The 22,157-nt window shown below is 41.2% G+C and overlaps 1 protein-coding gene across 1 annotated transcript in view; it reads right to left on the bottom strand.

Moving 5' to 3' along the window:
• Window positions 1–20,857, bottom strand: part of echs1 (enoyl CoA hydratase, short chain, 1, mitochondrial) — a 32,618-nt gene extending 11,761 nt beyond the window's left edge. The window contains exons 1-3 of the mRNA XM_029753357.1: window positions 20,589–20,857; window positions 8,436–8,633; window positions 8,224–8,351 (exon numbers count right to left, since the gene is read on the bottom strand). Coding sequence (XP_029609217.1) covers window positions 8,224–8,351; window positions 8,436–8,633; window positions 20,589–20,676 — 414 coding nt within the window. The 5' untranslated portion in view covers window positions 20,677–20,857. The remainder of the gene's footprint in view (window positions 1–8,223; window positions 8,352–8,435; window positions 8,634–20,588) is intronic.
• Window positions 20,858–22,157: the final 1,300 nt, after the last annotated feature.

The raw sequence follows: 22,157 nt of genomic DNA, 5'->3' as shown, positions 1-22,157 counted from the left end.
CCTCCCAACACCAGTCTACAAGATAGGTAGGAAGACATTTCGACCCAGCTTCAATGAGACCAGAAAGTCCTTAATTTACTTGCAGCCTGTAAGTTTAAATAGTGGATAGGCATAGGCAGATTGATGGCGAAATTAGATGACATCTTGTAAACCTTGAATGAAAGGAACAGCCTTCCAAAATCTGTTACGCATAACTGCACACTCCAAGACATTAGGTAGGTTTCCATCCAATTTGCGACAGATTTTCATGTGAATATTCATGTGAATACTTGACGTTATATTCCCATGTACAAATAAAAACAAAATACACGTTAAATGGGTTTCCATCGCATTTAACTCTACAGATTGTTATTTACATAAGTATTCAGAGCCTTTACTCAGTACTTTGTTGAAGCACTTTTGACAGCAATTACAGCCTTGAGTCTTCTTGGGTATGATGCTACAAGCTTGGCACACCTGTATTTGGGGAGTTCTTCCCATTCTTCTCTGCAGATCCTCTCAAGCTCTGTCAGGTTGGATTGGGAGTGTCGCTGCACAGCTATTTTCAGGTCTCTCCAGAGATGTTTGATCGGGTTCAAGCCGGGGCTCTGGCTGGGCCACTCAAGGACATTCAGAGAGTTGTCCCTGAGACACTCCTGCATTGTCTTGGCTGTGTGCATAGTGTCCTGAGCGCTCCGGAGCAGGTTTTCATCAAGGATCTCACTGTACTTTGCTCCGTTCATCTTTGCCTCGATCCTGACTAGTTTCCCAGTCCCCGCCGCTGAAAAACAATCCCACAGCATGATGCTGCCACCACCATGCTTCATCGTAGGGACGCTGTCAGGTTTCCTCCAGACGTGATGCTTGGCATTCAGGTCAAAGACTTCAATTTTGGCTTGATCAGACCAGAGAATCTTGTTTCTCGTGGTCTGAGAGTCCTTTAAGTGCCTTTTGGCAAACTCCAAGTGAGCTGCCATGTGCCTTTTACTGAGTAATTGCTTCCGTCTGGCCACTACCATAAAGGCCTGATTGGTGGAGTGCTACAGAGATGGTTGTCCTTCTGGAAGGTTCTCACATATCCATAGAGGAACTCTGCAGCTCTGTCAGAGTGAACATTTGGTTCTTGGTCACCTCCCGGACCAAGGCCCTTCTCCCCCGATTGCTCAGTTTGGCTGGGCAGCCAGCTCTAGGAAGAGTCTTGGCGGTTCCAAACTTCCATTTAAGAATGATGGAGGCCACTGTGTTCTTGGGGACCTTCAGTTCTGTAGAAATGTTTTGGTACCCTTCCCCAGATCCTCGACCCAATCCTGTCTCAGAGCTCTACAAACAATTCCTTTGACCTCATGGCTTGGTTTTTGCTCTGACATGCACTGTCTGTCAACTGTAGGACCTTATATAAACAGGTGTGTGACTTTCCCAATCATGTACAATCAATTTAATTGACCACAGGTGGACTCCAATCAAGTTGTAGAAACATCTCAAGGATGAGCAATGGAAATGTAATGCACCTGAGCTTAATTTCGAGTCTCATAGTAAAGGGTCTAAAAATGTCTGTAAAAATAAATAAATAAATATACATATACATATATATATATATATACACACACACACACACACACACACACACATACATATATATACACACACACATATATATATATTCGTAATAAATTGGCCCCAAAAAATTACCTGTCGTCACCTTGTCATTACTGTGTGTAAAAAAAAAAAATCAACGGGTCTGAAACCTATATACAGTGTATTCAGAAAGTAAATGTGCCCACTCTGGTCTTGGCACATGCTCTAGCCAACATTGAGATTATTATGGATAAGAGCAATATTATTTCTATGTGTCAAACGGCAGCCAAGCATTGATCACCATGTCACCAGAATAAGCTCATCACCTTGCACATTCACCGTCCTATGAAGTTCATAATTTATTTAATCTGTAGCCTAATAAACCGCATGCTTTCCCTGTTGTTGGAATTACAAAATTGGGTTAGTTTTAAACACAGCATTTTTTTTGTAACATTAATTCATTTGGGAAAAATAAAATGAATTGCCATACTATGCATAACTCAATTTCTACATTTTAAGATGCCAAAATAAATTGTTTTCAGTAATTGTTTTTAGTATCCTAATTTTGTTTTGTTTTATGATTGTTTCAGTCCATGCATTCAACAAGCATTGGACGAAGAAAATTCACAGGGCCAACCATTGCCAAAGTTCACTCAAAAAGTCAATAGTTCTGAACTGGGTTTGATTTTTTTTGTTTTAATTTTTAAAATTGTGTTCATTATCTTATAAACTTCCCTTGGTTAATATATTGCTCAGTTATCACTTGGCTCATGTAAATAATTCTGTAGTTGTCCCTTTAAACATCCTAAGGTCAACATCCACACAGTGTTCACATTTCTCACAATTAAATGTTGTAGCCACAAAAAAAAATGATTTGATAAATATCCAGTCTTTGCTATTTTTCTTCATTACCATGGTGATGATTTCAAGTTGTATTGGATTTATTTTTGTCTGTTAAAGACATTGAATACATGTTGTTTAGTATACATTTTTTTTCTCTGTGAAGTGACTTCATTTAAAAAGTTATGCGATTTGGTTGCTGTAGATACATTTCAAAGTTGTTTAACACACAGTAATCAAAAACCTGATCTAATGTGCATATTCATACTGAGTTTGCAGCAAACAGAATGTTCGCCACAAGATTCCCAAAATTGTTTGTCAGAAGTTCATAAACTGCTTCAAATTTACCACAACAGTTTGCCAGAAAAACGAATTTGCATATGAAAAAATGAGCCTATTTTTGCGGTAAGGGCTGTCTCGATCATTGAGAAGACTTGAAATAGACAAGATGGCAGCGTACACATTGTTGGATTGCTTCATGGAGCAAAACATGTATTTTAATAACAGAGCTTTTTCTAAATTCAAACTGACTCCTTGCAACTGGACACAGACATTTTATGAGACTCTTGTTTCCCTGAATCGAGGACCAAGACGGCATCGCTATGGTTGGTCGAAAATTCGCTGTGCTCCATAACTCCCAGTAATGGATAAACCACATTATCTGGTGTAAAAATCTATACTAGTCAAGATGAAATTGCCATTCACAAAGAAACATACAGTATGATAAGCGTACTAAAGTTCAGGGAATACTGCTTGAAATCCAGCGTAATGTCTAATCCCTCGAGGGATACAGTTCACGGCATACAGTTCTGCTATAATGACACAGGCAGGCAAAGGGATTCTGTTTCAGTATCTAGAATCCACTCCAGGAAGAAGGCCAGGCACCACACGGTATTGTCTGTAAGACTAAAATAAATACATAATAATCTATTGTACAGTTTGAATGACAGTTGAACTGTGCCAGCATAACATCAACATTAGGGTAGACTACACTGCGTGCACAATTATTAGGCAATTGAGTGTTCTGATCTTATCATTGTTTCTATTCACATTTTCGAACTCCAAAACATATAAACTTGAATGCTTATTGGATTTAATCATTTTCAGGTGATATGTATTTGTGTAATAAGGGAGGGTGTGGCGAAAGTGAATAACCCCATATATCAAGCTGTGCATAATTATTAGGCAGCCTCATTACCTCAGGTAAAATGGGCCCAAAAAAATGTTTAACTGACACTGAAAAGCCAAAAATGTAAAATGCCTTTCAGACAGATGCGACACTCTTTAAAAAGCTAAACTATTGAGGTGTGACCACCGGACATTCAAACGTTTTGTTGCGAATAGTCAACTGGGGCGCAAAAACCGCATGGGGAAGAAAAGGTGCAAATTAACTGCAAAAGACTTGAGAAGAATTAAACGTCAAACTACCAGGAACCCATTATCCTCCAGTGCCACCGTATTTCAGAACTGCACACACTGCACACAGCCCCCACACAGTGGTGTGGGGGCTGTGCTTTGGCAAAGTGGGTGGGGTTATATCCTGCCTGTTTGGCCCTGTCCGGGGGTATCATCGGATGGGGCCACAGTGTCTTCTGATGGGGCCACAGTGTCTTCTGATCCCTCCTGTCTCAGCCTCCAGTATTTATGCTGCAGTAGTTTGTGTCGGGGGGCTAGGGTCAGTCTGTTACATCTGGAGTATTCTCTTGTCTTATCCGGTGTCCTGTGTGAATTTAAATATGCTCTCTCTAATTCTCTCTTTCTTTCTTTCTCTCGGAGGACCTGAGCCCAAGGACCATGCCTCGGGACTACCTGGCATGATGACTCCTTGCTGTCCCCAGTCCACCTGGCCATGCTGCTGCTCCAGTTTCAACTGTTCTGCCTGCGGCTACGGAACCCTGACCTGTTCACCGGACGTGCTTGCTGCACCCTCGACAACTACTATGATTATTATTATTATTTGACCATGCTGGTCATTTATGAACATTTTAACATCTTGACCATGTTCTGTTATAATATCCACCCGGCACAGCCAGAAAAGGACTGGCCACCCCTCATAGCCTGGTTCCTCTCTAGGTTTCTTCCTAGGTTTTTGGCCTTTCTAGGGAGTTTTTCCTAGGGAGTTTTTCCTAGCCACCGTGCTTCTTTCACATGCATTGCTTGCTGTTTGGGGTTTTAGGCTGGGTTTCTGTACAGCACTTTGAGATTTCAGCTGATATACGAAGGGCTATATAAATAAATTTGATTTGATACCTGGAGTGTTCAGAAGTACAAGGTGTCAAGTGCTCAGAGACATGGCCAAGGTCAAGAAGACTGAAACAAGACCACCACTGAATAAGATTCACAAGTTGAAGCGTCAAGATTGGGCAAAGAAATACCTGAAGACAGATTTTTCAAAGGTTTTATGGACAGATGAAATGAAAGTGACTCTTGATGGACCAAATGGATGGGCCCGTGGCTGGATCAGTAATGGACACAGGGCACCACTTTGAGTCAGGTGCCAGCAAGGTGAAGGAGGGGTACTGGTATGGGCTGCTATCATTGAGGATGAGGTAGTTGGACCTTTTCGAGTTGAAGATGGACTGAAACTCAACTCCCAAACCTACTGCCAGTTTCTGGAAGATTCCAGGTACAGGAAGAAGTCCTCAGCATTCTAGAAGGCTATGATCTTTATGCAGGACAATGCTCCATCACATGCATCCAAGTACTCCACTGCTTGGCTAGCCAGCAAGGGCCTCAAAGATGCCTGAATAATGACCTGGCCCCCTTCATCACCTGACTTAAATCCTATTGAGAACTTGTGGGCCCTTCTCAAACGTGAGATTTACAGTGATGGAAGACAATACACCTTTTTGAACAGCATTTGGGAGGCTGTGGTTGCTGCTTCAGCGAAAATTGATTGTGAACAGATCAAGAAACTGACAGACTCCATGGATGGAAGGCTCATGGCAGTTATTGAAAATAAGGGTGGCTATATTGGTCACTGAATATTTTTGAAAGGCCAAAAATGTTATATAATTGTCATTTTGTGTTACTTATCTGTTACACTTACTCTAAAAATTGAGAATAAGTTGAGAAATTATTTTTGTAATTTAGTTGCCTAATAATTGTGCACACTAATAGTGAATAACATTTTGGATTGACTGAGAGCATTGTGTTTGTTCAACACTAAAATTAATCCAGAGGAATACAATTTGCCTAATAATTGTGCACGCAGTGTAGTTGAACATGCATACATGTGCACAGGCACATAGATTACATTTACAACAATTTCTAGCATAATAGAAAGAAATGTGGCACAACTCTCAACCTTTGCACAGTGACCAGACCGTAGTAATGTATCTACCTACAGCCATGTCTATCAGGCATGCTTGGGGAAATCATTTTTTAAAAATTGTAAAACCAACTTCAGTTTTAGAGATTTACAACAGTAAATTGTTGTATTATTGTTTCTCCTCACTGTTTGCTTGTAATCTGAGATAGCTTGCTGGATATAAAATGCTTGTTAATAACATCTGTTTGGAATCCTATCTTGTCATGCCTATAATTATGTGAGATTGAAATGCATCCATGGTCATTGCTAATCATAACCAATGTCAATCCTCATCAATTACACTACATGACAAAAAGTATGTGGACACCTGCTTGTCGAATATCTCATTCCAAAATCATGGGCATTAATATGGAGTTTCTCCCCCCTTTGCTGGTATAACAGCCTCCACTCTTTTGGGAAGGCTTTCAACTAGAAAGTTGGAACATTGCTGCAGAGACTTGCTTCCATTCAGCCACAATAGCATTAGTGAGGACGGGAACTGATGTTGAGCGATTAGGCCTGGTTCGCAGTAGGCTTTCCAATTCATCCCAAAAGTGTTCGATGGGGTTAAGGTCAGGGCTCTGTGCAGGCCAGTCAAGTTCTTCCAAACTGATCTCGACAAACAATTTCTGTATGGTTCTCGCTTTGTGCAAGGGGGCATTGTCATGCTGAAACAGGAAAGGGCCTTCCCCAAACAGTTGCCACAAAGTTGGAAGCACAGAATTGTCAATAATGTCATTGTATGCCGTAGCGTTAAGATTTCCCTTCACTGGATCTAAGGGGCCTAGCTTGAACTATGAAAAATAGCCCCAGACCATTATTCCTCCTCCACCAAACTTTACAGTTGGCACTATGAATTGGGCAGGTAGCATTCTCCCGGCATCCGCCAAACCCAGCTTCGTCCGTCGGACTGCCAGTTGGTGAAACGTGATTCATCACTCCAGAGAACGCGTTTCCACAGCTCCAGTCCAATGGCGGCGAGCTTTACACCACTCCAGCCGATGCGTGGCGTTGCACATTGCACTGGAATTTTTATTTATTTAACAATGAATCCACCAATAGGAACATTGCAGAAAGACGCTCTATCGAACAAGGAGAACCATATCTACATGCACAAACACGTATAGTGTGATCAGTATAACATGGAGCCTTCGAGAAATGCCACAAAGCAGGACTACATGTATATTTTAGATCTCACCCCCATCAATACACTGGAAGCAGTCATAGGCTGTATCATTCAGCGCACGAAGCCCAGACCTGCCTTCCTCCTGGGCAATTATGTGTGTAACATCTCAGTCTTAGAAATGCTTTGGACATGATGAAAACAAGCCCAGATTCCCCCAAGGTGAAATTCCCCTTTAAGTTCCAACTGTAATGTGTTTGCCACAATATAATATATAGTCTTTTAATATTTTCCTTAAAACAATGGCTTTACTTACTTTTGATATTAGAAGAATATGTTTTGTCACATTCACCGAATAGGTGCAGTGAAATGTTTAGTTTTACAGGGTCAGCCATAGCAGTAAGAGCACAGACAGATTTTTCGCCTTGTCGGCTCAGGTATTCGAATTAGTGACCATTCGGTTAAAAGCCCAATGATCTAACCGCTAGGTTAGTTTAGAAACTTTTATGAAGGTTTGGTGTGGTGTGGAAAAGGCAGTGCGTCTCCCTCGGACTCCCGACAGTTGAACATGAGGTGAGGAAGCATGTTTTAGGCCTACCAGTACTTCTATAATCTAACAATATGTTTATCTTTATAAAAAAAATATTCTGATCGAAAATGTACAAATTAGCCTCCTGTAAGCCTACAGTATATCTATACAGCAGTAGTAGCCTATCTGGCAAGGATAAAGAAATGCATGACGGTATTGGGGAACATGCCGCCGGAATCCCTCTCTCGCTTCTCTTCCATATATATATATATATATATATATATATATATATATATATATATATATATATATATTTTTTTTTTAAATAGGCCAATTATACAGTGGACGCATATAGGCCTATGCATGCACACCCTTATTCATTCAGCTCTCAAATCTCTGACAGCTGAACCTGGAAGTGGACAATCACTGTTAAGGATTGTAAAAACCAATAAAACAATAGTCTATAACGTTTTGAATATGCCACACATCGAAACAAGGAATATATGTGTTTTTATTTGTTATAGGCTGTTTTTAAGGACACGTAGGCCTTACTGTGGCTAATTTGGTCAATATCACTCATTTGTTGATGGTGCCAGGTCAGAGGTTTCTTTCTCACTTTCATCTCTCGGATCTGAACGGGTCTCTTGGATCCGAACGTGGGTCCGTTGGGTCCGTTTTTCCACTGGACTTTTTGCAATGGGTATGAATGCCCTCTAGTCCATTCTGAACGGGACTCCACTTCAAATTAATGCATATCGGATCCGGGTGGCAAAGTCAACCGGTCCATTCCAGATTTCTGGACCCGTGAAGTCCTCTAGTGTATACTGTTATAACAGACTACCTGTTGACTGAGGTGTGTGTACTCACAGCGAACCCGTTGACAGCAGCGATGACTGGTTTCCTAATGGTAGAGACTCTGTTCCAGTGGGCTAGGAAGTTCCCGGCATAACACTCCTGGAAGGTACGATTCTGCATCTCCTTAATGTCAGCCCCAGCTGAGACACACAGTTTTCAGGTGTAAGACACAAGATGCGTGTGCACACACTCATCTCTCTCCCTCTCGTTCACACACACCTCACCTGCGAAAGCCCTGTCGCTGCCAGTAAGGACGATGGCGCCCACTGTTCCGTCAGCCTCGAATGCATCCAGCGCTTTTCCCAACTCCAGCATCAGCCCGTCACACAGAGCGTTCAGAGCCTTGGGGCGGTTCAACTGGATGTAGCCCACATCCTGATTCTCTCCACGCTTCTCCACCAGGATGTACTCATACTGACCACCTAAACACACACACACACACACACACACACACACACACACACACACACAGACACACAGAGTTGCACAATAAATTAGAGGATTATTAATTCAATGTGACCAAGGTGGCGTTCCAGGCTGACTACATTGCAGCCATGCTGTGTGCAGCAACGAGCAATTGTTGCATGGCATCGATGGTGCAGTCGGGCACCAGATTGAATAGGTTATGATTCCCATCATATGATGTGATAAGCTGATATGTTAAACAACTACGCAGCCATTGTGAGAACCGACAGGCTACTGCAATGTAGTTGGCCTGTTACGCAGCATAAGTTTTCGCTCCAACTAATGCAGGTGGGATGGCTCAGCAAGCTGATATCCTGATATTTTTGAGAGTGAGCGGACTGACCAACACAGGTTGCTATTAATAGACATTTTCATAAATAGCCCAAATCAATAACCAATATGCAGAAAGTATATATTGAAAACCTAAAGTTGACATGTACCATATACATGTGCAACAATAGTAATCATATTACTTTTTTTTTTTTTTTTTTAAACAAGCACCTTATAAACTGCACATGCACTGAAAACCCTGTCGTTTAGACAAGTGGCAATAAATCGCTCATATCGATTAGGCTGAAATCAGGTTATATGCGCTGTTGAAACTACCACAACTCAAAAACCACATTGAAACTAGAGATTTTAACATCACTGGTTAGAGGACAACCTGCAGAAAAACAGTCCGCTGCAGTCTGGAATGTTGCATTTTGATACGGAGGTCACCAGAACAGAAAGAGAAACACAACACTTGTCAATCACTCCTATCGATTATCACGTTGAAATCAATAGAGCGAGATGGGGGAGATTAGGTTAAAAGCTTCCTGTTAAAACTAACACAGCTCAAAAACCACAGGAATCTGAGAATAATCTGTACACCACTGGTTACAGGACAATTTGCAGAAGACACCGAGCTACATTTTGAAGTGTTGAATTTTGATTCAAATAGGTCGCCAACATGGTAAGCGTAAAAATTTTTTTATCACTTCCATCGATATCACGTTGAAATCAATAGAACGGGAGACAAATGTTTGGGATGTATGCTCTGTTTAAACTAACCCCATTCAAAGGCTACACATAATCGGATCATTTTTTACATCACTGGTTATAGAAGAGAATTTGTTGAAGACAGTTATCTAAATTCGAGAATGTCAGACAGGGATTCTGGGAGACTGCCGAAACAGGGCATAAACAAATCAGTTGCTTTGTTATTTAACTTCAACGAATCATCACCTCTCAGGTAGTTCTACATAGGGAAAGGGGTTGACTTTTATTTTAGTGATAGCTTGACTGTCAAATCCGAGTTTTTGTTTTTGGCCTTCGACTTTTATACAGAAAGTGCCACAAATGATGTGCCATTTGAGCTTAAAAAGTATAATGGCGTTCTAGGTCCTGCAACGGACAGGCAAGTAAAACAACATCAACGGGACCCAACCAAATATATTAACCTGTTTAAAGCATAAATTTATTTGATGACTAAACTTTTGTTTTAACATCACCAATCTGAAACAAAAAGGATGTGTAATTACACAAAATTTTATGTGGTGAAAATGTTCCCATTTCTGCTCAATTTGGCAATCGGACATGCCTTCTTAAACAGCCAAACTATATGCATTCACACATCAAGTCTTCTCTTGAGTTGAGCTCAGGGATGGAACAACTGTTGAACATTAGAGCTTGTGTGTGTGTGTGTGTGTGTGTCAATCTATGGGAAGAAGGGGAGAGAGTTGCAGAAGTGTTTGTTTGGGAGTGGTGGGTTAAGTGAGTGTATGCATCTCACGTCGGTTGACAAAAACGTAAAATTCCTACTACCGGCCGTTATGGGTAACAATCCTGCGTAGAAGTGCTTATATTATTACGCATATTACTCGTCAATTGTGGGAATAAATTAAGATTAAAAAAAATATTGCATATAAACTGTGGCAACCCAGGGGACAGCTGGGAGCTACAAAGAAAGGAGCAGGACCATGGTTAGCTCCAGAGGGCTAGATAGGCCAAGGTGAGTCAGCACCATGGACACCTCTACAGGCACCAACTAGGGCTGGTGATCCAACACTAATAGTACCCAGTCCAGGTGCTGCAACCAAATGGCACCTGGAATTGGTCCCACCTGTCCCTCGTTACCCCAAATTAGTATAAGTAGAGGTGCAGTCACTCGGGCACTTGGGCAGACAGGCCGAAGGTATGCCTACAGTCGTGGCCAAAAGTTTTGAGAATGACACAAATATTCATTTTCACAAAGTCTGCTGCCTTAGTTCGTATGATGGCAATTTGCATATACTCCAGCATGTTATGAAGAGTGATCAGATGAATTGCAATTAATTGCAAAGTCCCTCTTTGCCATGCAAATGAACTGAATCCCCAAAAAACATTTCCACTGCATTTCAGCCCTGCTACAAAAGGACCAGCTGACATCATGTCAGTGATTCTCTCGTTAACACAGGTGTGAGTGTTGACAAGGCTGGAGATCACTCTGTCATGCTGATTGAGTTTGAATAACAGACTGGAAGCTTCAAAAGGAGGGTGGTGCTTGGAATCATTGTTCTTCCTCTGTCAACCATGTTTACCTGCAAGGAAACACGTGCCGTCATCATTGCTTTGCACAAAATGGGCTTCACAGGCAAGGATATTGCTGCCAGTAAGATTGCACCTAAATCAACCATTTATCGGATCATCAAGAACCTCAAAGAGAGCGGTTCAATTGTTGTGAAGAAGGCTTCAGGGCGCCCAAGAAAGTCCAGCAAGTGCCAGGACCATCTCCTAAAGTTGATTCAGCTGCGGGACGGGGCACCACCAGTACAGAGCTTGCTCAGGAATGGCAGCAGGATGGTGTGAGTGCATCTGCATGCACAGTGAGACGAAGACGTTTGTAGGATGGCCTGGTGTCAAGAAGGGCAGCAAAGAAGCCACTTCTCGCCAGGTAAAACATCAGGGACAGACTGATATTCTGCAAAAGGTACAGGGATTGGACTGCTGATGACTGGGGTAAAGTCATTTTCTCTGATGAATCCCCTTCCCGATTGTTTGGGGCATCCGGAAAAAAAGCTTCTCCGGAAAAGAAGACAAGGTGAGTGCTACCATCAGTCTTGTGTCATGCCAACAGTAAAGCATCTTGAGACCATTCATGTGTGGGGTTGCTTCTCAGCCAAGGGAGTGGGCTCACTCACAATTTTGCCTAAGAACACATCCTCCGAGAGCAACTTCTCCCAACCATCCAGAAACAGTTTGGTGACGAACAATGCCTTTTCCAGCATGATGGAGCACCTTGCCATAAGGCAAAAGTGATAACTAAGTGGCTAGGGGAACAAAACATCGATATTTTGGGTCCATGGCCAGGAAACTCCCCAGACCGTAATCCCATTGAGAACTTGTGGTCAATCCTCAAGAGGTGGGTGGACAAACAAAAACCCACAAATTCTGACAAACTCCAAGCATTGATTATGCAAGAATGGGCTGCCATCAGTCAGGATGTGGCCCAGAAGTTAATTGACAGCACGCCAGGGCAGATTGCAGAGGTCTTGAAAAAAAAGGGTCAACACTGCAAATATTGACTCTTTGCATCAACTTCATGTAATTGTCAATAAAAGCCTTTGACACTTCTGAAATGCTTGTAATTATACTTCAGTATTCCATAGTAACATCTGACAAAAATATCTAAAGACACTGAAGCAGCAAACTTTGTGGAAATTAATATTTGTGTCATTCTTAAAACTTTTGGCAGCGACTGTAGACCTTAGAAAAACTGGAGTGAGTATGATAAATAAGCACTTTGATCAGATGCCAAAAATGATACCAGGCAATGTTTGACTCACCTCTCTCTTTCTCTTCCCTTTCTTTGCCCACAAAGGAAGAGGACCCATTCCTGGGCAGCACACCACCTGGCGCAAGTGAGCCGCCACGCCGGACACCGAATGACCCACCCGTTACCTCAAAGGCCTTTCAGTTGTATTTCTACCCTCCCTGTTACCCCCTACCTTTAATATAGAACAACTTTTGTTTGAGCCCCGCAAAACGGTCTCCCGCTGTCTTAATTTGTGAGTTTCACCTCTGACTCCCAGGGGCTGCCACAAAACATATTTTTAAACAACTAGATTCAATACAACCGAGGCGAAGGCATTCAAAATGATGTTGGCTGCAGATCTGGTTCTGTACTGTAGGTGGCACCATGTACTATTTTTAAAGGACGGGCCCCTATCTCTTAAAAGACCCTAGGATCCATGTGTTCTGGAATGGTCAGCCAGTCACTGGAACGATAACCCAACTGGAGATGGGGGGGAGGTTTTAGCGAGTGGAAAATTGGAGGACAATTAGAGGTTTACTTAGTCCAGCTACAGTAAGCTTACCAGTGCAAATATCATGGTACAGCTTTATGGACACTCAATTATCATGGTACTTCTTAAATTGGTAAGTTCACAAACATACACTATATCTACAAAAGTATGTGGACACCTCTTCAAGTTATTGGATTCTGCGATTTCAGCCACACTGGCCTGCACAGAGAGCCCTGACCTCAACCCCATCGAACACCTTTGGGATGAATTGGAACGGCGATTGCGAGCCAGGCCTAAATCGCCAAACACCAGTCAAAAGTGTGCAAAGCTGTCATCAAGGCAAAGGGTGGCTACTTTGAAGAATCACAAATATAAAATAGATTGATTTGTTTAACACGTTTTTGGTTACTACATGATTCCATGTGTTATTTCATAGTTTTGATGTCTTCACTATTATTCTACAATGTGGAAAATAGTAAAAATGAAGAAAAACCCTGGAATGAGTAGGTGTGTCCAAACTTTTGAATAGTACTGTATAATAATTTATTGAGCTTACAGGCAATACATGACTCAATTATTATGGTGGGAGACTAAAATACGGTTTTAAGTACCTCAATGGACCGTAAAGGAAATCACCCTCATGCACTTAAGGAAATTACGATTATTATGGATATATTGGAACAAGTGGATATATGGAGGCTTAAAATATCCTGACCTAGTGAGCCTCAATCAAGCTAGTCGTCTTTACTACTTTCTTATGTCATTTTTGCTGGCACCAAAAGTTAAGAGTGTTGATAGGGGACAGAATGCGGTCGTACCATCAAATAATTGGTATACACATCACTTTTACAGAATTTCCACGAGGGCAAGGATATTGGAAATTTAACCTACTGGATAACAAATTGTTTTTAACCAAGACAGAAGAATTTATAACTGACTTCTCTCTACATAAGTACAGCCAATCCCCTTATTGTATGGGACATGTTTAAATGTGCCTTTAGAGGCCATGCAAATCAATATTAATCTTTAAAACAAAAACAATTTAGGTCAAAAGAGTTTATCTTGGCCTCCCAAGTGGCGTAGTGGTCTAAGGCACTGCATCGCAGTGCTAGCTGTACCACTAGAGTCTGGCTTCGAATCTAGGCACTGTCGCAGCCGGCCGCGACCGAGAGACACAATTGGCCTAGCGTCGTCCGGGTTAGGGGAGGGTTTGGCCGGCAGGGATGTCCTTGTCCCATCGTGCACTAGCGACTCCTGTGGCGGGCTGGGCGCATTGCACGCTGACACTGTCGCCAGGTGTACGGTGTTTCCTCTGACACATTGGTGCGGCTGGCTTCCGGGTTAAGTGGGCATTGTGTCAAGAAGTAGTGCGGCTTGGCTGGATTGTGTTTCGGAGGACGCATGGCTCTCGACCGCCTCTCCCGAGTCCGTATGGGAGTTGCAGCAATAAGACAAGACTGTAACTACCAATTGGATACCACGAAATTGGGGAGAAAAAGGGGGCAAACATTTTTTTAAATAAAAAAATTGAGTTAATCTTAAAAATAAAATAGAGGAACTAACAGTACAGAGTTTATATTACTAACAGGCACAGAATAAGTTAGAGGAAAAACTAAAATAAATGGAGGAACTCATTCAAGAAAGATAAAGTGTAATATATTATAAAAATAAAGCGAACTGGATGGAATATGGGGAAATTGCACCAAATTATATATTTTTTTTGTCTTCAACAAAAATGCTACCAATTTTTTTTTACATTAACTTGTTACAAATGACAGATTCATCCATGATTCACCAAACAATATTTTGAAAGAGAAAGCACTTTAAGCATATGTTTTCATTTCAGTCTCCTCCATTTCCATTAACTGAAGTTAATTGTAAGGATTTTTTTCTATTACTAGTGTAAAATTAACAGCTATACAGAAAGACTCATGTGAAGGCCTAATTACAGAGGAGGAACATCTATATGCAATTAATTAAAACCTTCAAGGACTGGGAAAACTCCAGGGCTGGATGGCATGCCAGTTGAGGTATATCATATTGTTTTCGATGTACTCAAAGGTCAGTTATTAACATGTTTTAACCACTCCTATAAAAATGATCAGATACTCAGATACTAAGCAAGGTCTGATTTCACTATTACTGAAACAGGACTCAGATGTTAAATATAAAGATCAAGTCCACCTAAAAAAAATTGGAGACCCCTTACACTTCAGTGTTGTGAAGCCAAAATCCTTGCAAAATGTATAGAGCATACAATTAAAAAGGTATTGTCCGATTTTATTCATCCAAATCAGTCAGGTTTTTTACATGAACGATACATTAGAGATAATATAAAAGACACATACTGGAAACAATAGAACATACATACATACATACATACATACACACACACACCTGTTCAAAAGTTTGGGGTCACTTAGAAATGTCCTTGTATTTGAAAGAAAAGCTTTTTTTTTTGTCCATTAAAATAACATCAAGTTGATCAGAAATACAGTGTAGACATTGTTAATGTTGTAAATGACTATTGTGTCCTCTTGCTCAGTTGTGCACCGGGCCTCCCCACTCCTCTTTTTATTCTGGTTAGAGCCAGTTTGCACTGTTCTGTGAAGGGAGTGGTACACAGCGTTGTACGAGATCTTCAGTTTCTTGGCAATTTCTTGCATGGAATAGCCTTCATTTCTTAGAACAAGAATAGACTGATGAGTTTCAGAAGAAAGTTGTTTCTGGCCATTTTGAGTCTGTAATCGAACCCACAAATGCTGATGCTCCAGATACTCAACTAGTCTAAAGATTACTTCTTTAAATCAACAGTTTTCTCGCTGTGCTACCATAATTGCAAAAGAAGGGTTTTCTAATGATCAATTAGCCTTTTTAAATTATAAACTTGGATTAGCTAACAACGTGCCATTGGAACACAGGAGTGATGGTTGCTGATAATGGGCCTCTGTACGCTTATGTAGATATTCCATTAAACATTTTTTTTTTTTTTTATTAAATCTGCCGTTTCCAGCTACTATAGTAATTTACAACATTAACAATGTCTACACTGTATTTCTGATCAATTTTGATTTAGATTTGATGATTTTAATGAACAATAAATGTGCTTTTCTTTCAAAAACAAGGACATTTCTAAGTGACCCAAAACTTTTGAACGGTAGTGTATATACAGATCTATAAAAAAAAGTCCACATTGGGGAAATTGGTGTAATATAAAATTATTAAAATATGACAAAATAGTTACATATTTTAAAGGGCGACTGCACTTCCTAATTTGGCCTTGTTTTGACGATTGCTCATTAAGAAATGCTAATGGCCATGACTGAAGCCAAAACGAGAGTCGTCTTGGAGGGGTGGTTTGATGTGGGTGTGTTATGTTTGCATATTATAAACTGACTGGTTTTAGCCTCGAATGCTGATTGGCTGAAACCAGTGGTATATCAGACAGCATACCATGGGTATGACAAAGCATTTATTTTTACTGTTCTAATTACGTTGGTAACCAGTTTATAGTAGCAATAACGCACTTCGGGGTTTGTGGTATACGATCAATATACCACAGCTAAAGACTGTATCCAGGCATAATGTGTGTAAATGCAGGCTATTCTTTGGGTGCTGAAAATCAGTAGTTTCTTATAACAACTTAATTTTATGTGATGCCTGAGCTCCAGTCCACCCACACTAGTCGCTGCTCAACTACATCGTAAATCGTGGAGTTGAGTTTTAAACCGGCTACTAGCTAGCTAGCTAATGTTAGATATTGGTCTATGGTTATCGTTTATCTAGTAGCTAACATTATACAGACAGTGATCAAAGGATCTAACTACAGTGGTATAACTAAACACCAATGTGTTACTTTTGCTGTTGCATTTTGATCCATAATAACAGTTGTGTGGTCAGTTTTCTTGACAGTGAGCTAACCATTTACCCATCTTTAAAGATTATTTATTATATTGACAAGATAGCCGAGTGATCTGCGTCACAAAGATTTTGGAAGCCGATTTGCTGCTTCTCTCCCATAACTCCGCCCCATAGTTACTCTTGCCACGACCTGTCAATATAATATAGCTAGCAAGTTGTGTGGTCATTTAGCTAGATGTCCTTGGTTGTTGCACTGCAGCTATTTACAACCTTCTCCTCAATGGATATACATGTAAGGCAATTATCAAGTTGTATGTATTTGTCAACATTTTAAGGGATGAGTAGATGGACATAACCTACTGCAATCATTCTGATCAAACACATTAAAATACTTTTTTTTGGCACAGTGTGTGTGTGAAGGACCCCTTTGGACCATCTTTACAGTCTCAGATCGTCCTTGGTGAGACAGTCTTTACAAACACTAGTTGTCATCTCTGCCAGTGTGCATCATCACGGTATCAGGAGATAGGAAGCCCACCTTCCTGCTCTGCCCCTCAAGCACTGTGACACAAAACATTTTGAAACAGTAATGCTGTTGCTTGACTCCATACTGTCAAAGCAGCAAGCCATCTGTGTAAAAACTGCATATCGACTTTTTCCTTGCCAATGACAACTGGAAATTGAGAGGCATAATAGCCGATAACAGTGTTTAATTAATTCATTGATTTGTTATGCCCATGCCATAGAAATCACTCGGCACAATTACAGTATTTTATTAGTGACCTGTGATCGAGATATTGTCCTACAGGTAACAATTATTCTTGTCCTTAAAATCACTGGTGTTCAAGAAATATGTTACATTTACACAAGCGGTTCAACTAGGTTTCCTTGATAATGGTTTCCAACATATGATTGGCAGAACTTCACTGAGGAGCAAGAACATTTTTGTATTGTAATTCTATTTGCAGAATACCTTACTGAACATGTGACTAGTTTCTGGTAACAAAGTAGCACTGTAAATTTCACTGAACACAGTTTAGCAACAATGGATAAATCCACCCTCTTCTTCCTCATCAGTAGTTAGAAACATTAGTAGTAGTATTGGGGACAAAGAGATATTTCTCCTCGGTTTCTCTCAGCTATGGAGACAGAACGTGAAAAATGACCACAAATTATGCAAAGGTTAGCATTTTCAAGATATTTTGGTGCCTCTCCAGCCCTTGCTTCCTATGGGAGAGCATCCTCACCTGTTAGATGGTGGGCCAACATACCATAGTAATCCCCTCAAGTAACTTCAGTGCATCATAACTTACTAGCTGGGTGTGATAGAAAATATTTTACCATGCTATCTAGTTAGTTAGCTAATTGTTTCAATGCACTTTCCAAATGTGAAATTACAAAATAAAAAAAAGACACTTACCTAGGAGTGTTCGTTGGATGTCTTTCTTGTTTTTAATGTAGCTAGTGCCAGTGGGCTAGCTAGCCAGTAGCCACTGAGACTTTATTCAAAATGGAAAAGTAAAATACAAACCAAATCAAGCAAATGTATACAGTAAAAACGGGTTGCTAGCCAGTTAACAGAGCTCACTGTTGCCTCTCACCATAGCAAGCTAGCTATCTAACCTAGCTAGCTACAGGTACAAGCCATCATATTAGCTGCTAGCTAACTTGCAGCACCTCGCCCGATCTGACTCCCTGCCTGTTATCAGTTAGATTTGCTAACCTCCACTTTCCGCCGTCCTCTCTCGTCTACTTTTTTTAAAAGGTCGAAGTTAAACAATGAGAGTTGTCGAGGAGAGTGAAGGTGGATGGAACTGCGTTTGCTTGAAATGAGACGGTCCTTCTCCACATGTGTGCCATTAGGCAAATTACATTTACAGGGGTGGATCCCAAAATAAATGTGTAAAGTGATCCCCCCCAAAATTGTTAGTTGTGTAAGACATTTTATACATAAAACAATAAGTAGTATGATTTTCAAAACAAAAAATGATTCAAAGTGGGTGTGGCAGAATTCAAAACTCTTCCGCGCTAAGATACACATGAGTATCCTCGATGAAAGGTGGCTATCGAGGAGGGGAGAACACTTCCATTTGCCTACTATCGATTTGGCACACTCCTCAACCACTTATCGGTTTCCGGGTCACGAATGAGAGAGTACTTGCCCAAATGAGAAAATACCCTATTCTGTCCGACCTTCTCGCATGCACAGATTCATCGTAGCAACATTAACTATGGGGCAGAGTTATGGGAGAGGACTAGGTTAGATGAACCTCATGGTTTCAGGCTATTACACCACGATGATGATGGAAAGATGTGTGCTCCGGTTACTCGATACATTTGTGTCCCCGAAGCACTTCATCACCGGTAATGCCTGGTGTACACTACACAACTTTCAAAATCCTAACATTGCTGAGCCTCTCACATTAAACGACCATCTTTCCTGTAGTTTTTTGACTTGCCAACTTAGTGTTGTGCACACTAAAAGGCTGACTACACCACTCGCGTACTGTGTGTGAGAGTTGCAAAACACATTTCGAAATCTATATTATTCAATTATTGCACCCACATTAATTGCGCACGCCAACGAGCGTGTGCGTTGCCAAGGGCTAAAATAGAAGATCATGCTGCAAGTTCTACCCCTCCCATCTCCTCATTGGTTTATAGAAGCAGGTACCCATATGCAATCTCCTCATTGGTTATACCCACGTGGGTGACTGAAAGACGAACGAGGTCAGTGGCGGTAATGCACCTAATTTATGAAAGTTGCCAATCGCAATATAAAGTCAAGAGAAGAAAAAGCCTAGAAGGAGGAGAGATGACTATAAACGATTCGGTTTACCATTTACTGTAACTGAAAGGTTGCAAGTTCAAATCCCCGAGCTGACAAGGTACAAATCTGGCGTTCTGCCCCTGAACAAGGCAGTTAACCTACTGTTCCTAGGCCGTCATTGAAAATAAGAATTTGTTCTTAACTGACTTGCCTAGTTAAATAATGGTAAAAAAAAACTACTTTAAAAAAACATGGGACTAACTGGAGTACCCTACTTGGGGGTGTGGTTACATGAAACCACGCCTTGCCGTGTGCATCTATCAGCAAGACTGTCTGTCAGTCAGATTTGGTAGGCAGTCAGATCTGACACAGGAAAGCCAAGTGCATCCACTTATATCAGTACATCACGAAACTTCTATTGATCAAATGAACATCACCTAATTCGACACTCTCTCATAGACGCCTATACATCCTTTTATCTCACGCGGACAGATTTTAGGGCGGGGTAAAATCCTCTGGTTTTGCTTCTTCGTCTGTCAATATGCAAAGGGAGTCCCTACCCTAACCGTAACCTTAAAAAGGTATACATCGGGATTTTGGCAAGGATGCCCTTTATCTACTTCCCCAAAGGCAGAAGAACCCATGGATGCCATTTGTATTTCTCTGTGTCCAGTATGAAGGAAGTTTAAGGTCGTTTTGCGAGCCAATGCTAACTACCATTTGCGTAGTCATTGCGCTAACGCTATTTAGCAATAGTGCTTGCACTAAATAGCAACATCCTTCAAATTGCACGCAGAGGCATAAACCAGGTATCCACGAGTTCATATGACTCGGGGAAGTATATCCTGAAATATCCCTTTAACCTCAACCAGGGACGTCTCTAGGATCCATCTGCAAAACATCAAGCGTCGCACATGTAATGACGTAACGTTAACTAGCTCCATGACATTGTCTATGACATCCATTACAAAAAAAGGCACTGCTTTTCTAAAATGAAATTAGCACCAACCTCTTACCTGCACTGTACTGACGAGCGACAGAGAGAGTGGAGGAGAGAGCTCCTGGCTTCAATAGCAGTGCTGCGGTTCTACAGAACAGGGCCATTTCAAACACGAAGTTGCTGGCGCTGAAAGTCACAAAAACACGAGCTCTCACTGCAATCCACCTCACGCGTGACCCGGAAACGGATAAGTGGTCGAGGAGTGTCAACACAGATTAGCCATTAATAGCGGCTCTAACAATGAAAATACATGTCTTAAAAAATGGAAGGCAGTCTGGAGGAGGCAACATCAGGCGGGATCATTCTAGCCAATGCGGGCAGATACGTGTGTAAACAGGCACAACAGTTTTCACTAGTTACCGCAGCCATAAATTCGAAATTGCTTACGAAAATTAAAATGAGCTTTTTGAACTTAAGGTTAGGGGTAGGCATAAAGTTAGCAGTGTGGTTAAGGTTAGATTTAAAATAACATGTTAGGAAAATAAATAGTTTTCCTAATATGGGGTTTATAACTTTGTGGCTGTGGTAACTATAGACGACCAGGCACAACTCCGCTATAGTGTTTTTAATAAAAGTTGCCGGCATGACACGTGTCCTACTAATATCAGTACACATGTATATTCGAGAAAATAAGCTACACGTAGCAAATGAGTCATTATATATTTTGTTAACCAAATTCGACACTCTCATTGACCTCCATACAAAAAACCTTTCGCTTGGTGAGCGAAAGAATGGCGACCTGGCCAAGATAAAGCAAAGTAGTGCGACAAAAACAACAAAACAGAGTTACACATAAACAAACTTACAGTCAATAACAGAATAGAAAAATCTATGTACAGTGTGTGCAAATGTAGAAGAGTAGGGAGGTAAGGCAATAAATAGGCCATACGGGCAAAATAATTACAATTTAGCATTAACACTGGAGTGATAGATGTGCAGATGATGATGTGCAAGTAGAGATACTGGGGTGCAAAAGAGCATGAGGATAAATAATATGGGGATGAGGTAGTAGGGTGTGCTATTTACAGATTGGATGTGTACAGGTACAGTGATCGGGACGCTGCTCTGAACGCTGAAGCTTAAAGTTAGAGAGGGAGATATAAGACTCCAGCTTCAGTGATTTTTGCAATTATTTCCAGTCATTGGCAGCAGAGAACTGGAAGGAAAGATGGCCAAAGGAAGTGTTGGCTTTGGGGAAGACCAGTAAAATATACCTGCTGGAGCGCGTGCTACGGGTGGATGCTGCTGTGGTGACCAGTGAGCTGAGATAAGGTGGAGCTTTACCTAGCAAAGACTTATAGATGACCTGGAGCCAGTGGGTTTGGCAACGAATATGTAGTGAGGGCCAGCCAAGGAGAGCATACAGGTCGCAGTGGTGGGTAGTATATGGGGCTTTGGTGACAAAACAGATGGCACTCTGATAGACTACATCCAGTTTTCTGAGTAGAGTGTTGGAGGCTATTTTGTAAAGGACATCGCCGAAGTCAAGGATCGGTAGGATAGTCAGTTTTACGAGGGTAAGTTTGACTGAAGGAGGCTTTGTTGCGAAATAGGAAGCCGATTCCAGATTTAATTTTGGATTGGA

This window comes from Salmo trutta, chromosome 5 (genome assembly GCF_901001165.1).
Source record: "Salmo trutta chromosome 5, fSalTru1.1, whole genome shotgun sequence".
Classification (NCBI taxonomy): Eukaryota; Metazoa; Chordata; class Actinopteri; order Salmoniformes; family Salmonidae; genus Salmo; species Salmo trutta.
Note: the sequence above shows the minus strand (reverse complement) of the source record. Positions and strands in the feature narration are given on the sequence as shown.